Raw genomic sequence first — 16869 nt, 5'->3', positions numbered from 1 at the left:
AGAGGAGAGTGGAACCTGCTTTTACACAAACAAATGTTTGTTTGCTGATGTAACAGTGTTACCAAATGACATATAGTCTTCTCCTGGAGTTATTTAAGTTAGACTGTAAAACCTTTTTCTTCACCAAGGGAGTTCCCCTTGTTTGTTATGGCTTTTGTTTAAATACCACAAAAAGTCTTCATATCAGAGCCTGAAAAATATCTTGTTAAGCTGATAACAGATGTGGAGAAAAATCATCCATACTATTTTGTTATTGTTTTCTGGGTTTTAGTAGTGCAAACCTATCCAATGAACTACAAAATGCAGACAGCATATTCAGTTTCCCACCAAGGATAAAAACACTAAACCACTGCTACACTGATTTGAAAGATGCATAGGGGAGCACTCTGGTGTGAAGTTATGAAGGAGCCTTGGCTCCTGCTGAGCTGGGCATAGTGAGGCCAGCAAGCTGGAGGTGGAAGCTGTGGTCAGGACTGTCCCTTTGACTTTCAAAGCCATAGTAGAAGTCATTCAAGTCATTGATGGAGCAGAAGTTTTCAGCTTGTAGTTGGTTAAACCTTGCTACATACTCTGTGAGAACCAATAAATTTGTTCTTGTTGTCAAGGTGGCAAGAACATGAAGTTTGTTTTGGCTATGTCTGATCATACTTCACAAGAAGCTCAGCTACCAAACTACCAGACTTGAGCAGGGAGACTACAGTGTTAGGTCAACAGATGGAAGGAACATTCCCACCTTTTCAATTTAAACACGCCTACCTGAATCCTGACCAAGAACAGTAGTCAGAAAACTGTGAGAAAAACATTCTGCCCAGATATTGTATAGCGAACAAGCGGCAAAAACCCCAAAGAGCAGGGCTACCAGAACAAAATGACGTAATTTGCTTGGGGAGCGAGGATAAATTTATTGCTCAAAACCAGTGGTGTAGATTAATTTTATAGTGGGTGTACTGTGCTGGGACACAAAAGTAAAATTATTAGTGTAATATATTGAAAAGTCTATTTAGATTCTTAAGCATATTTAACATTGCAAAATTTCTCTGATGCTTACAGTATATTTGAATAAATGTTGGAGAAACATTGTAGAACAGTTGGCTTTGTACTAAAAACATGTTGAATTTATAAAACAGTATAAGCAAAACATGTCCAAGTGTTAAGTAGTAAATATAGAAGTATTAAATATAGAAGACACACTTGATTCAAGTCAAGTGTGTCTGTAAAATGCTCGAAATATGTTTGCCGTTTTGTGAGTGTGTTAAATTAGCTATCAACAGTTTTCTGTCTTATCAAATATGCTTTATAATTAACTGAATTTGACTGGTTAGAGATAAGAAGAAAATTGTATTTATTATCTGCATTTAATGCAGTTGAACTGCTCACCGGCAACTGTGGTGATGTCTCTTTTATTTTGTGCACAATTTACAAAAGGTTTAATTAGCCCATTACTGCCATCTGATGTGCAAAAGTGCCATTAAAGGCTAGATGTAATGTTAAGATGAACGTGTACATTTTCATCAATGCTTGCCTTTAAAAAGATGCATCAAAACTTTTGGATTGTTGGTGTAAGTTGAGAGCTGCCCTCAGCTCTATGCAATCATACACACTTTTGTGAGCAGACACACACACACACGCCGACTTCCCCTCTGATGGTGCGTTCACACTGAACCCATTATCGGCAACTGGAGCGACCGGTTTACATGTTATCGCTTCTGTTGTACAGGTACAGGTACAACAGAAGCAATGTGACACAAAGCGATGCCACAATCGCGTTTCTTGTGATCCGTCAGGCACAATTTTGGAAATTACAGCAAAACCACAGCAACACGACACCTGCAATGGATGCAAAGAGACAGTTGCTGGAGTTGAATAATCTGAACTTTTGTGTCTTGCCACGTCACACCTGATATGTCAGGCGAAAGAAAGCACGCAAATGTGCGAATGTCAGTCGTTTTGTCAAATACAAGCAGACAGTCCCAGTTAAATGTTGCTAGGTGAGTGTACATTAATATCAAATAGAAAGTAGTAAAATGATCAATATGGCAAGTAAACATAACCAAGTCAAAATAATGATGAGGATGTAAATATGCTGCGTTCAAACATTTTGATGCTGAATGAAAACTAATTTTTATCATGATGATACAAATTTCTTCGTCCAGTCTAATCGGTTAATGTCTTTCCTTTGATCACAAGGAGCGCTTCTATGTTGTTGTTTTTTTCTTTTACTATCAACCAATCACAGCTCTTAAAGGACAGTGTCACACTTAGCAACGGGGTCAACCACATTTCCTCACTAAGATAAATATTTATCTAATTTATTTACTCAGACTCGCTCTCAGCAGCTATTTGAATCACTCTTAAGCTAAAAGTTCTAGGTAGGAATTTTTAGGCTAAGATAGGAGCTCTCTGAGAGGACTCAGAATCTTTGTGAATATGGGCACTGATCTTATTTTGTTTCACATGTTATAACATTAACAGCAAACAATTTAATTAACAAACAAAAGACATACACAGGTCCAGGACAACCATAATTAAAGCATTACACTTGCACACTATTAATCACGACATAAATTTGTCAACACAACAGTAATTAAAGGTATCCTCATGTAAAAAGCGCTTTAAGGTCAACCACCGCTTGATTCCACAAACTGAAGATTTCCTCCTTAGCATTGTGCACACGTGCAGTAGACAACTCTAAATAGCCTGGCTATGCTGGTGGTTCTCCTCCCTGTTAAAGGGGAGTTTTCCTCTCCACTGTCACTTCATGAATGCTCAGTATGAGGGATTGCTGCAAAGCCATCAACAATGCAGACGACTGTCCACTGTGGCTCTACGCTCTTTCAGGAGGAGTGAATGCTGCTTGGAGAGACTTGATGCAACCTGCTGGGTTTCCTTAGAGAGGAAACTTTCTCACCAATCTGTCTGATTTGATTGAATTTGACTTTGTAAAGTGCCTTGAGATGACATGTGTTGTGAATTGGCGCTATATAAATAAAATTAAATTAAATTTAATTAAATATGCAACATCAATAAAAGACAAAACCCACTGGCGGTAAGACAGGGAATGCGGAGGTTTCCATCTTAACACGACCATTATCTTCACGGCAGTTAAACCTGCCAAAAATACCCTTTCTTGTGCTTTTCACAATTTAAGTCAGGACATGTCATTCAACTAAAAAAACTTCAGGTGAACAAGGAATATTAATGTGTAACAAAGTGGACAAACCATTTCTTATCACCTCCCAGAAATAAAACCCAGCTGTGCATTCCCAAACCAAATGAAAAAAATTACCCACAGAGTTTGTACAAGGTACAGTTCTGGGTCAGCTTTAAGCTTCATGTTATAGAGCTTACAAGGTGTCATGTATGTTTTGTGAATAAAGTTCAGTTGAATTTGCTGATGATCAAGGTTCTTGTATGAACAAAGCATGGAGTCCCAAAGCATGGCTTCCCAGTCCCAATTTCCTAATGTCGTGTTTCAAAGAACATAGCACTGGATTAAACCAGGAAGCCAGTTTCCTATGAATGATTACCTTGTTTTTCAAGGGGCTACATTGTCTAATGCAGGGGTTCCCAAACATTTTTAGCCGTGCACCCCCTTCAGTGGCGCACCCCCCCCCCCCCCCCCCAAAAGAAAAAAAAAGAAAACATTCTGTTGCAGTTACATCAATTCAACCATCATAACAAAAGTTGTGGAAATAAAATTGGAACATAATTTGAAATAAACTGCAATAAAGTTGCAAAATCCACAACAGATTCCTGAGGATTTTGCAGGTGCATCAGTAGCTCAGCCTGGAGGAGAGAAAGAAAGAGACGCTCAGATCGGCCACACCCCCACAACCTGAAACGTCTCTGAAGCAAAGGATTAAACTGATGATCTACCTGTGTGTGTTCTCACTTTGTTTTTTGTGCACCAGCTTCTTAATTTGAGTCTGACTAACAATTGACATTGTAAAATACAATCACGAAGAACTTTGATTTGTGTCTGATGACAAAAGAGAGAGAGAGAGAGAGAGAAAGAGAGACAGAGAGAGAGAGAGAGAGAGAGAGAGAGAGAGAGAGAGAGAGAGAGAGAGAGAGAGAGAGAGAGAGAGAGAGAGAGAGAGAGAGAGAAGACCTGAGTAACAATAACAGAGCACTCCATAAATATGTTATTAATCAGAGAAATAAAAACTTTTACAGCGGCTACATTCAGCAGGTAAACACGGCCATGACAACACACCTCAGCTCCCCTCAGCCCCACCGCCGGTTTGTCCCTGTCTGAATCTGCGCTAAAACCGCATCTGTAAAATGAACTGCGCCTGTCTGAATCTCAATGAAACGTATTGCAGCTCTGTGCGTGACCATAGTCATGAAATGGCGGAGGCTGCAGCGGGGGGTGGGCGAGTCATGCGCGTCAGTGCTGGTAGAGGTTCAGAGTCACCGCAACATCGAAAGAGACACCGGTCGCTCAGTTTAAGCTTGTAAAAACTTTCGGCCCCAATTCAATTGCCCCTTTAATTCAATTCAATTCAATTTTATTTATATAGCGCCAAATCATGAAACATGTCATCTCAAGGCACTTTACAAAGTCAAGTTCAATCATACTTTACTTTTTTTTTGTTTTTTTTTTCAATTGCCCCTTTACTGACGTACACAAAGTGTTGGAGAGACATTTGTCATTGGTTTGCAATTCACTCGTCTCTTGCCTCTGATTCCCTGGTTTCAGCCAATTGAGCATATTTGCCAGAATTAATGAAGTAGAGGCACAAGCTGCTTCTTCTATGTATTGAAGCACAATGAATGAATGAAGAAGATAAATTCATATTAAAATGAAGTGTAGAACAAGACTTTTAAAAATAAACAGATTTTAATGTCAATACATTTTATTTATTTTATTAAATTTCCTGTTTTGATTTTAGTTTCCACAAAGGAAATGTTTATTTACACGTCTTTATGGTGTGGGGAAAAAACACTGTCAAACCGCCATTACAGATTTCAGCTCGCGCACCCCCTTGTGGCAGCCACAGTTTGGGAATCTCTGGTCTAATGCAAAACGCAACGTGGAAGTGACGCCATCAACAAAAGCATCAATTTGTGAATGGGAAGAAAAAACATTTTTGCCATCTGCTGGGTATTTCTGTGCTATTAAGGAAATTACAAGGGGGACAGACTCTTTAATATTTGATATTTCAACATTATCTGATAAAGATCTGCTATAATGAAACTTTCTTTTGAGGGTGGAGAACTCAGTTAAATTGAACTCAAAGGATTATTAAAAAATAGTCCAATAGGACAGGGTAGTGAGGAAATACTGTTAATTATTTGCAATCACTGCCATATGTCAGGACAAGGTCCAAAGTATGAAGGTAGGAATGTGTCGGTTTATGCACATTTTAAGCAAAACTAGGATAGTTTTAAAGGCTGCAATAAAGTTGTCACATTCAGTGTGTACATGAATGTTAACCCCCCCAGTATAATAACCTTGTCAGTGTTTAACACTCAATTAGATAAGAAGCCTGAGAAATGATCCAAAAACTGAGAGTAAGGGCCTGGTGGATGATACAAAACAACAAACAGAAGAGGTTTTATTGCTTTGCAGTTTGGATGAGGGAAACCAAGGGTTTAATGTTCAAAAGAACTGTAGTTATTAATTGGCCTGGGACTAATTAATAAATCAGACTGAAAAATGGTTGCTACTCGTCCTTCTCCTGTAGTTCTGGGAATATGGAAATTTAAATAATTAGAAGGAGTTGACTCATTTATACTAACATAGTGCAGCCAGGTTTAATAGTTCCTTAATTCACTCATCACAATCTGTGATGGTGACCAGCAAATATTAAAACAATTCATATCTTCTCTTTGTCTCTGATTTCCACAATTTATAACTTAGAAACATCATTTTAAATGTTAATGGTCTTAAAAATAACAAACAAAAAAAGAACAACTGTGGCAGTGCTCCATTGGCAGTGTCTGGTTATGGTTCTGTTCTGAATGTTCTTCAGAGTGGCCGACAGGAAGTGAGCTGACAAAGTATTTCTAACGGCCTATTTTAAAATGAAGAAAGGTTGATTCATCATATTTTATTTTTGATAAACCTACTCTGACTAAGTGCTGATTAGTTTTTATTTAGGCTTCTAATCCATTAAACTCAGGATATCATTGTTGGTTAAAGTCTGATAGTTGAATGTACCTATGCTGTCCTGTATTCATGGCTCTGTATGTTTGTTTGTGTGTGTGTGTGTGTGTGTGTGTGTGTGTGTGTGTGTGTGTGTGTGTGTGTGTGTGTGTGTGTGTGTGTGTGTGTGTAGACACTGTGGCTACAGCAAAGCGTTCCAGGACTCTGATGAGGAGAAGATGCATTACCAGAATGGTCATGGTATGTTTATCCCATTTCTCAATTATTACCAGTAAAAGATTAGAACACATTTTTAAAGCATTGCATTTTCAGCCACATAATGAAAGTTATCCTCTGAGCACATTATTTGTATCAGCCTCCGCTTGCAGGAGACTCTACTCCTTCTTTGTGCTGCTCGTGTTCTCGTGTTCTTGTTTATCTGCTCCTCTCTCTCAGTCCTTTCATCCCCTTTCATCAGGCTTTCCCAGTTCGCTCCTGCGACAGGGGCTCAGATGTGATGTCGCTCTCATTTTCCATTATGTGATCAAATGCTAATGTTGTTTATCTTAGTGTCATTCCCCGATGCGAGGTTCTATATCGACCCACACACATACGAAGACCCCTGCCAGGCAGTCCACGAGTTTGCCCGTGAAATTGAAGCTTCCAGGATCAAAATCGAGAAAATCATTGGTTCAGGTAAAACCATGGCCTCGTGGCGTGCTCACACACACACAGAGAAAAATACAGACACACAAGTAGAGTAAGACTCATTGGGTAAGCTAACTTCAAATCATTGGTCGGTGTAAAGGCTGCACTGTGCAGCAGAGAGGAGGATGGCAGGGTGGAATCAGAGCGTTGCATGGGGCTGTCTATCACAGCTCCTCAGCCAGGCAGGGAATACTAACACTGTCAACTCCACAATATGACTGCTGTAGCTAGACACAGACACAAAGTATATACTAGAGCTCTTCTCAGCTCATGATAAGAACCAAGGCATAATTAGTACCGGTATATGCAATGTAAAAAGTCAGGCTTTAAGTCATTTTCTGTGTCTTATCTAAGAAGGCAAATTGTTTGGCAAAGTCTCATTCACGCAACTGGCTTTAGAAGGGGTAAGGGTAAAACTAGGCTCAGCTGATATTACGTACATTGGGAGATGTTTAAAACCCACATGTCCTAATAACAACACGGGTACAATCTATTAGGTATTTTAAGCTGCAGGATATAATTTTGACACCTGTTAAACAGTTAGTACACTGGTTTTATTAAGATAAAACAATTGAAAACTTGATACGGTGATTTACATGAGTTTCCGTTTTGAAGCAGTTTCAGTATACATATTTAATTGAACTCATGGGTCCTCTGCAAAGATCATCTATCTTGGATCAAATATTACATGCAAAGAGAGAGAGCGCAGGTTGAACAGTCCATTTACAGCACTTCTGTTTTGTCATGTTTTCAGGAGAGTTTGGAGAGGTATGTTACGGACGTATGAGGCTTCCTGGGAAACGAGACATCCCAGTGGCACTGAAGACACTGAAGGCAGGATACACAGAGAAACAGAAGAGGGACTTCCTGGCTGAAGCCTCCATCATGGCTCAGTTTGATCATCCAAACATTATCCGACTGGAAGGGGTGGTAACTCACAGTACGCTGATGCCAAAACAATCCAGTTTGTCTTTTACTTTTTATAAATGTTGCTATATTAGTCATATGTTGCTGTAAAAATAAGATGTTTAGAGCAGGATGCGCATCTTTGTTACTGTTGGCAAACAAGGAATTTAAAAAAGTTAGTCTCTTCTGTCTCATATACTTTAAACCTTTTTTCACATTTTTGTCACATTAAAACCGTACATTTTTTAATTTAATTTTACTGGAAGTTTTATGTCCAACACAAAGTAGTGCTTTGTTGTAAAGTTGAAGGAAGAGAAAAAGATAGCTGTCCAATGATTTGGAAATAAAAATCTGAAAAGCAAGTATGTCTTGTATTTAAACTCCTTTTTTCTCTAATCATGAACTAAGATCTGGCACAGACCAAAACATCAACAAGGCATGTTTTTCGTGCCAGAAAAGTATTCCCCCTGTCACACTCTCACATATAAGCGCTTTATTTCAAAGGGGTTGAAAGCCATTTTGCCATGAGAAATTACCTCTCCCACATCACATTCTTCCCTATTTAACACTAACATTGACAATTTGATCCCCACATAAACCTCTTAGAATATTTTTGGGCATTTTGGAAAATCCTGCTATATTAGCTACATTAGCGCTGCAGCTCTCACAGATCATGTTGCACAGGTGTGCCACTGCTACAGAAACTCTGCAACTGCAAACTTAGCAGCCAATAACAAGCTGACTTATTACCAAACTATGCTACGCATACAGTTTACTCACCTGCAGGGAGAAAGTGAAAGTTAAACTAAAACCAATATCTACCACCTGAATAATTCAACTAATATATTTTTTGATTACTTGGGGGCATTACTAGCATATTTAAAACTTGATCCCAAGATCGGCAGTTGATCCTTACCATAAAAAAATTGCAATATACTGGCAAGGATGTACACCACCTCTCAACTAACACATTTAGATGCAGTAAAGGTAGAGTAGCCGATTTTTTCCCTGAAGTTTCCCCAAGTCCCTGTTGTAATAACTTCACATGTACAAGACCGTCTTACCTGCTCCTCTGTTCCTCAGGGGGATCGCAAGAAAAAAATCTTCTAAATCAACTCTGGTCTTATTTTTTTCTACTGAGACTTTCCTCTTCTTCTCTTTAAGTTGTACACAGTTTTCTTTTTGCAACTCTAAGCCATGTTCAAAGTCTACTGTGAGAGCGGCGACCAACACCGAAGCTAACCGCTAAGCTAACTGGATACATAAACACCAGAGGTTCACATGCGCAGCCAGCAAGTAGAAACTAACAAGGAATGTACAGTACATGGGCAGGACCAATTCTTTGACCAATCCCTGCTCTTCAGTGCAAAGGGCAGGGATTGGTCAGAGTTTTTAGAGGCCTTCAGCGCTCACATAGATTAAATGTTTTAATCTCCTTTTTCTGAATACATAACATACAATATATACATATTGAGTCCTGTCCGGATGGAAGATACCATTTTACCCAGTATAACAAAAAGTGTTTCTGAACAGGTTTACCAGCTATAGCTTTAAGGTGTGTTTTTACACCAGCAGACACGGCTAGATAGGTAACAGGGTGATGGTAGTTTAACATGGCACAGTTCAAACACATCAATGTGGTCAAACATGGTGGTGGGAGCATCAAGCTGTGGGGGAGAGGGGAGCCGGTCAGAGTTAATACAAAGATGGCGTTGAATACAATGCAATTCTTAAAAAAAAAAGGCTAAAGGCTGAACAAAGGTTCAACCTCCAGAGCTTCAAAGGAATGATTCAGATTCAATTCAATTCAATTCAATTTTATTTATATAGCGCCAATTCATGAAACATGTCATCTCAAGGCATTTTACAAAATCAGAATCAATCATATTACACAGATTGGTCAAAAATGTCCTATATAAGGGAACCAGTTGATTGCTTCAAAGTCCCGACAAGCAGCATTCACTCCTGGGGAACCGTATAGCCACAGGGAGAGTCGTCTGCATTGTACATGGCTTTGCAGCAATCCCTCATACTAAGCAAGCATGAAGTGACAGTGGGAAAGAAAAACTCACCCATTAACGGGAAGGAAAACCTCCGGCAGAACCAGGCTCAGTATGAACGGTCATCTGCCTCGACAGACTGGGGTTACAGAAGACAGAGCAGAGACACAACAAGAGAAACAAAAAAGCACAGAAGCACACATTGATCTAGTAATCTGTTCTACACTAGATGGTAGTAGCGGGTGAGCCGTCTTCTCTGGATGATGTCACAGTTAACAGAACGCCAGACCAGGTGTACCTACTATGAAGAGAAAAGAGAGAGAACAGAAAGGTAAAAGATGAAATGACGACAGTCATTTCTATGTAATACAATGCAAATCTGAAGAACAGCAGAGAGAGAGAAATAGATCCTGATGTCCTCCAGCAGCCTAAGCCTATAGCAGCATAACTATAGAGATAGCTCAGGGTAACATGAGCCACTCTAACTATAAGCTTTGTCACAAAGAAAAGTTTTAAGCCTAGTCTTAAAAGTAGACGGGGTGTCTGCCTCACGGACCAAAACTGGGAGTTGGTTCCACAGGAGAAGAGCCTGATAGCTAAAGGATCTGCCTCCCATTCTACTTTTAGAGACTCTAGGAACCACCAGCAGACCTGCAGTCTGAGAGCGAAGTGCTCTGTTAGGAACATACGGGGTAATCAGAGCTCTGATATATGATGGAGCTTGATTATTAAGGGCTTTATACGTTAGAAGGAGAATTTTAAATTCTATTGTTGATTTAACAGGAAGCCAATGAAGGGAAGCTAAAATTGGAGAAATATGATCCCTCTTGTTGATTTTGATCAGAACTCTTGCTGCAGCATTTTGGATCAGCTGAAGGCTTTGAACTGCATTTTGTGGACTTCCTGATAGTAAAGAATTACAATAGTCCAGCCTTGAAGTAACAAATGCATGGACCAGTTTTTCAGCATCACCCCTGGACTCTGCTCCAAAGATTACAACTTCAAGATTACAACAAGATCAGAGCAAAATTATATGTCACAATGGCCCAATCAAAGTTCAGACTTTATTTTAAAAAACAAAATGGAATGGAAAAAAATCTGTTTCCACATGTAGAAAGCTGAAACAGACATGCCCCAAAGACATAGAGCTATAACTGTGGCAAGGGTGGCAGTACAAAATATTGCTTCCGGGCAGGTTCATTCAAATGCTGTAATGCACCAGATAACCAGAGAAGCTCAAATTCAAACCCGACAGTGTTGCACTTAAAAAGCTTCATTATTAAAAATCTGGACAGAACAGGAAAAGCTGTGCTGGAGAACGCTGAGGACTGGCAGCTCACAGCAGGAGATGATTGGCAGGATGGCAGATATATGCAGATCACCAGAGGCTTGGATCAGTTCCATGGAAAGGCATGGGCCATAAACAGGCAGACACATCCACTCGGCTTGGCAAGGTTCGTGGTTGAGATAACAGTCCAAGTTCACTGTCCAGAAAATGGAGGCTCATTGTAGAAGGTCCATCAAGGGATAGGCAAGGCAGGGAAACTGTGGAGAGGTGGTCAGAATTAGGAATCAGGCAAGAGAAAACTATTGGCAACAGGGCTTTTAACAATCTAGCACGACTGTCTGCAGAGAACCAGTATCTAAAGTCAGAGGAGCGAGGGAAGGGGAGGGGCTTGATTGTGCTGCAGTGTGAGGTAGCTCACACGTGCATCAGATGATCTTTGATTACAGCGGTGCAGGAGGAATGTGAGAGCGTGCAGACAGGTGGACCAGAACATGACTAAGGCTTGCTACACTTTTCAGATTTTCATTTGTGAAACAATTTCTTCCACTTCACAATAATGATCTACATCACTGTGGTCACATGAAATCCTAATAATCTACTTTGAGGCTTCTAGTTGTAACATGACAAGAGGTGTTAATACTTTTGTAAAGAAAGGCATAGGTGTAAACGACTGCTGGTAGATTTTAAACTAGTAGATTTAAGCTCATCTAGTTTGTCAGAGTCAGTAAAGCAATAGAGGTGATCTACTCCTACAGGATTCCCAGATGCTTTGGTAGAAACAGTCCCACAGCATCACAGATTCACCACTTTACTTGATAACTGAACTGCTGAGAAGCCCAATCTTAGTCCTTGTGACCACAGTTAAAGCTCCTGGAAAGTTTAGTATACGCTAAATGTTTGAATGTGTTATGGTAGGAGAGAAAACACCTTTTTGGCATCAGGCTCATAATGATCTTGAAAAGGATTTGATAAAAAATGGTTTTGTATTATAAAGAGGTCCTTTGGGTTATTAATGATCCGGTCATGTGTGATTTTGTTAAAAAAAATACACATTTTCATATTTCTTTTTTGACTGAATAAATATACTATATAGTAAAGGTTGGATTTTTCTACAGTAACAAAATCTAAATTATTTTTAAGTAAATTTTTTCATCTTTACGATTGGCGGCAGTAAAGGTTACCTAGTACTGTTTGTATAAAGCTGTTTGAATAAGTTTTTGTGTTTGTCCAGGCAAACCGGTGATGATTATCACAGAGTACATGGAGAATGGTTCTCTGGACTCCTTCCTGAGGGTTGGTATTTACGCTCCCATCTGTTTCACCTTCATCAAACATTGCCTTGCTTTCCTTTCAACACTACTGTAGCTCAGTTTTGAATATGTGTGGAACATCTTTGATGAGCATTTGTTTTTTACATCTCAGTGGATTTCCAGAAACCTGGGAGCATGTTAAGCCTGTTGTTTTTCCTTTGTTTCTCTGAAAAGGGAAGAATATTCCACTGAAGATCTATTTCTTTGAAATGACAGACAATGTTCCCAGATGAGTCTTGGGTGAATTGTTGCCAGATTCATTTAACACACATCTACAATGTCAAACACCTTTGTCACATTATTGTTTTGCCTTATCTTTATTCTATATCACTATAGTCTTTCTATATTTCCCCAATATGCGCCTAAAGCTCTTTGTCACATTTTACCTTACCTACATTGCAAAAAAATTTACCATCTTAGACATTTTTTTTCTGTCACACTAAATGTTCCAGATCATCTAACAAATTTGAATATCAAACAAAGATAACCTGAGTAAGTAGAAAAAGACATTTTCAAATATGGATTTCACTTAAGGAAAAAACGTGGCTGTATGTAAGAAAGTAATTACCCACTAAACCAAATTGTGTCCATTTTCCAGCATGAACTGCCAGTTTAATCCTGCATCATGTTAATCTGGTTTGAATCCATAATTTGACTAGATGTTTCCAAATTCTTTATTTTTATGACGTGGACATACTGATGTGCTTTGAATCCCTATCCTGCTGCACAACCCAAGAGCTCTTCAGGTTAAAAGGATCAACTGATGGGCGCATATTTTCCTTCAGGATTTTCTGATAGGGGAATAAACTCACTTTTAAATTATAACTGCCAAGTTGTCCAGCTCCTGAAGCAGCAGATCATCCACAGACCATCACACCAACATGGTTGATTTTTATGATGATGTTCTTTTTCTGAAATTCAATTTTAGTTTTTTTTAAGTCGTTGCACATATACCAAAAACTTTGTTATATCGTTCCCCAAAATCTTTTGTGTTCTTGATGGTCAGCAGTGCTTTTGGACATTTTTCCCCAGTCTCTTATTGGTGGAACTCTCGATATTGACCTTACTTAAGACAAGTGAAGCATTATGAAAATTTTGGGTTTTCATGATCTCTAAACCATATTCATCAAAATGACAGAAAATGGCTTGGACTATATCACAATGTCCAATGATTGTCCTTAATTTAAGAGTTCCACTTTCTGATTTGAAAAATTGCACTTATATGTAATGTTACACATTTTTTAAATGTGCCTGTATATTTACTCAGTTTATGAATGTTTGATTAAATTAGTTTGATGATCTGAAGCATTTGAGTGTGTGGGAAAAGCAAAAATGCATTAAACCTGTACAGGGACAAAGACTTTCACACTATTATATTCATCTCCTCTTCTTTCTTGAAGAGGCACGATGGCCAGTTCACCGTCATCCAGCTGGTGGGGTTGCTGCGTGGCATTGCAGCAGGTATGACCTACCTGTCTGACCTGGGATACATCCACCGAGACCTGGCTGCCCGCAACATCCTGGTCAACAGCAACCTGGTGTGTAAGGTATCTGACTTTGGCCTGTCCAGAGTCCTGGAGGATGACCCTGACGCTGCATACACCACCAGTGTGAGTTTTCACATTGAGGCAAGCATTAATGCATCAACACACACACACAAACACACACATTTTAAAATGCATGGCCTGGCCCCGAAAACACATGACCTCTGACATGAAAATAGAAGTGATTAATAATACAAAGTATAAATGGCAATGTGGTGGATCAAATTAACTGCTTGTAACAAAGATCTTTCAGAAATTCTATCAGATTTTAGGCCTGACATCATGTGTCAAGTTGCTGTTTAGAGTAACTTTTTCTAGACATAGGTTTCATTTCTACAACCATAAACTTCAATGTCCAGTGTTTTGTTGGAATGTTTTGTGACAAACAAAAGACCAAGGAACACAGTAGACATGTCGGGGTTAGATTTGTGGGGCGGTTTAAAGCAACATCAGGTTAAAAAGTAAAGTTTTAAATATCTCACAGATCACTGTTCAATCCATCATCTGAAAAATCTAGTTGGAATGGGTGTTGCATACTGTCATGGACAGACTTCCCAGAATAGCAGAAGCTGTTATAGCTGCAAAGGGTGGAAAATGTGAACTGAACCCTATGGATTAGGAATGGGATGTTACTTCAGTTCATATGCGAGCACAGGCAGGTGAGTGAATACTGTTGGCAATATAGTGTATTTCAGTATAGGTAGTAGTACATGAAAATTGATGTTTATAGATCCTCTGTCCAATTGGACTGGCAATAAGTGACACTTAGAACTTCTTATTTACAGGATTTTTGTGATTGGTGGATTTTACTTGATCAGAACATCCAACCTGCTCATAATTAGGCTGTTTGCATGAAAAGTAAAATGAATTCTACCAGAAAAGTGATCTGTCAGAAATCTTCCAACCAGGTTAGCTGGGAACATATTAAAACACAACAGCTACCATTTTTCAGAACAGTAGGATTGTTCCTTCTTTCAGACTCAGATCTTGCAAAGGACAAGGATACAAAAACAATCAAAGCAGAAAGATAACTTAGTTTGAGTTAATTCGACTTCTCTTTCATTTAGTAAATGTTTGATATTTATATTGTTATGTTTTATTAACCACATCTGAATTTAATTAGATTCTTCAAACATTTTATGATATGTGGTGGATATCCTTTGAAAGTAACATTTTAAAGCAAGTTGATGAGGACAGTCTGAAACAGGTGCAGGAGGGGTCTATGAGATAAGCAATTAAAATTAATTAAATTTGCTGTGCAAATTACAGAAAACTTAAAGACAACAGCAGTAGAATACTGTTAAAAGTGAAAATTATCTCACAGTGTGACTGATTTTTGACCAAGAAAGTAGCATAAAGACAGACAGAAAAGTTTGTTTCAAACACACTTTTACAAAAGCAATATACAATCAAATGCAATCAAGTCATATGAAAGTAAAACATCGTCTTGGTTGTGGAGGTCCTCCTCTAGGGAGCAGCTCAGTATTAATCCTGGAGCATATTGAGAGCTAAAGTATTGAGTTTAAACTGAAAAAAGCAAAAAGATTTCAAAATCCGATTCTATCACTTAACAGCACACAGCTTAAAATAAGCACTTTAGCAGATTTGTTTGTCCCTGTCTGCGTAAGCACAGCAATCACATTCCAGAGTGCACAGGGATTATGAGCAGCGTCTTCCAGTGTCGTTCTGATGGGAAAGGGTTTGTAGAGTGTGATAGCAGATCCAAAGTGTTAGAAAGCATGGCTTCCTTTCAGCACACCTCCAATTAATGCTTGATAATACTTGGAGATTAATACGGTTCTCATTACTGCCAGGAGATTGGGAAACTTAACAATGCTCCACGTTTTATGGCGATAAAAGTGGCAACAGAGTCTGGCTGATGAAGTTTACAAGATACATGAATATTATGGGCTCTCAATAAAGAAGTGTTTAACAGGAGACGAGCAAAGCAACCTTCAATTACCTTTAGGTAATGTTCATTTTTGGAGTTTTTAATGATAAATAGAGCTGTTATTGTTCCACGTTGCAATAGTTGCACAACAAGCAACTTAATGGATTTTAAAAACAATAAGTGGTTGCACAAGTTTGAAATTATTGTTAATTTTCCCTTATTCCTACAGGGTCACAGTTATACACATCTGGTCAAACAGAAACATACACATCTGGCATGTTCCTGAGCAGTTTGCAAAGACCTCACATTTTTTGCAGCTTTCAACCATGTTTTGACATCAGTTTTTACTGGATATTTGATCACTTTTGTTGGCAGAATTGGTCAACTTCCTTTTAATTAGTTTCTGGCACAACATAATCCACAACATTTTAACTGGGTTGAGGTCAGAATTAAGGAGCAATAAATAAGAAATTCACTGTAAAATTAACCAAAATCATTCTCATTTATCACCAGGGATAAAAGTAATGTTCCCCATAAACAATTGGTCATCTCCACCAACAATGTCTTAGTCAAGTTTTTCTCCTTTCATAATTAGAGGTGTGGTGCAGAGCTGCGATGATGCAGAGTGTAGCCCATGTTTACTACCTGCTTCCTGAGTCATTCATATGAGAGCTGCCAGGGTTCCCAAAACAGAGCGCCGCTGCCATGTGCTTCAAACTGGTCGAGCAGCCATGGAAGTAGTCACAGCTGCCCTGCGACTAGCATAGCTCACCACCGTCAGGGTGTGAATGGGTGTGAATGGGTGTGAATGGGTGTGAATGGGTGAATGACTAAGACTGTAGTGTGAAGCGCTTTGGGGTCGTCACTAGTTAAAGCGCTATACAAGTACAAGACATTTAGCCTTTTACCATTTTTATTTTGTAGCCAGTAGTATAACCAAATAGAACTACTAACACTCAACAACAAACAACAAATGACAAACAGCTTAAATCGATTAACCACTATTTACACTAGACAAAGAGCAAACAAAATAATCTATTTACAAACTAATACAAACTGAAAATATCTTAAACCCATTCCAATAATCACTTGAAGACCTATATGAACAGAAAAATCCCCTCTGGCCTGTAT

The 16869-nt window shown here is 38.9% G+C and overlaps 1 protein-coding gene across 4 annotated transcripts in view; it reads left to right on the top strand.

Annotated features, from left to right (window-relative positions):
* Window positions 1–16869, top strand: part of epha8 (eph receptor A8) — a 348864-nt gene that overhangs the window by 319831 nt on the left and 12164 nt on the right. For 2 of the 4 annotated variants that reach the window (XM_036151370.1, XM_036151372.1), the window contains exons 12-16: window positions 6285–6352; window positions 6662–6787; window positions 7554–7739; window positions 12225–12286; window positions 13704–13913. In XM_036151370.1, the coding sequence (XP_036007263.1) occupies window positions 6285–6352; window positions 6662–6787; window positions 7554–7739; window positions 12225–12286; window positions 13704–13913 (652 nt within the window). Of the gene's footprint in view, window positions 1–6284; window positions 6353–6661; window positions 6788–7553; window positions 7740–12224; window positions 12287–13703; window positions 13932–16869 lie in introns of all 4 variants that reach the window. The other 2 variants (XM_036151369.1, XM_036151371.1) reach the window with 1 other exon arrangement.

This window comes from Fundulus heteroclitus, chromosome 20 (assembly GCF_011125445.2).
Source record: "Fundulus heteroclitus isolate FHET01 chromosome 20, MU-UCD_Fhet_4.1, whole genome shotgun sequence".
Classification (NCBI taxonomy): Eukaryota; Metazoa; Chordata; class Actinopteri; order Cyprinodontiformes; family Fundulidae; genus Fundulus; species Fundulus heteroclitus.
This window is presented reverse-complemented; position numbering and strand designations above follow the sequence as displayed.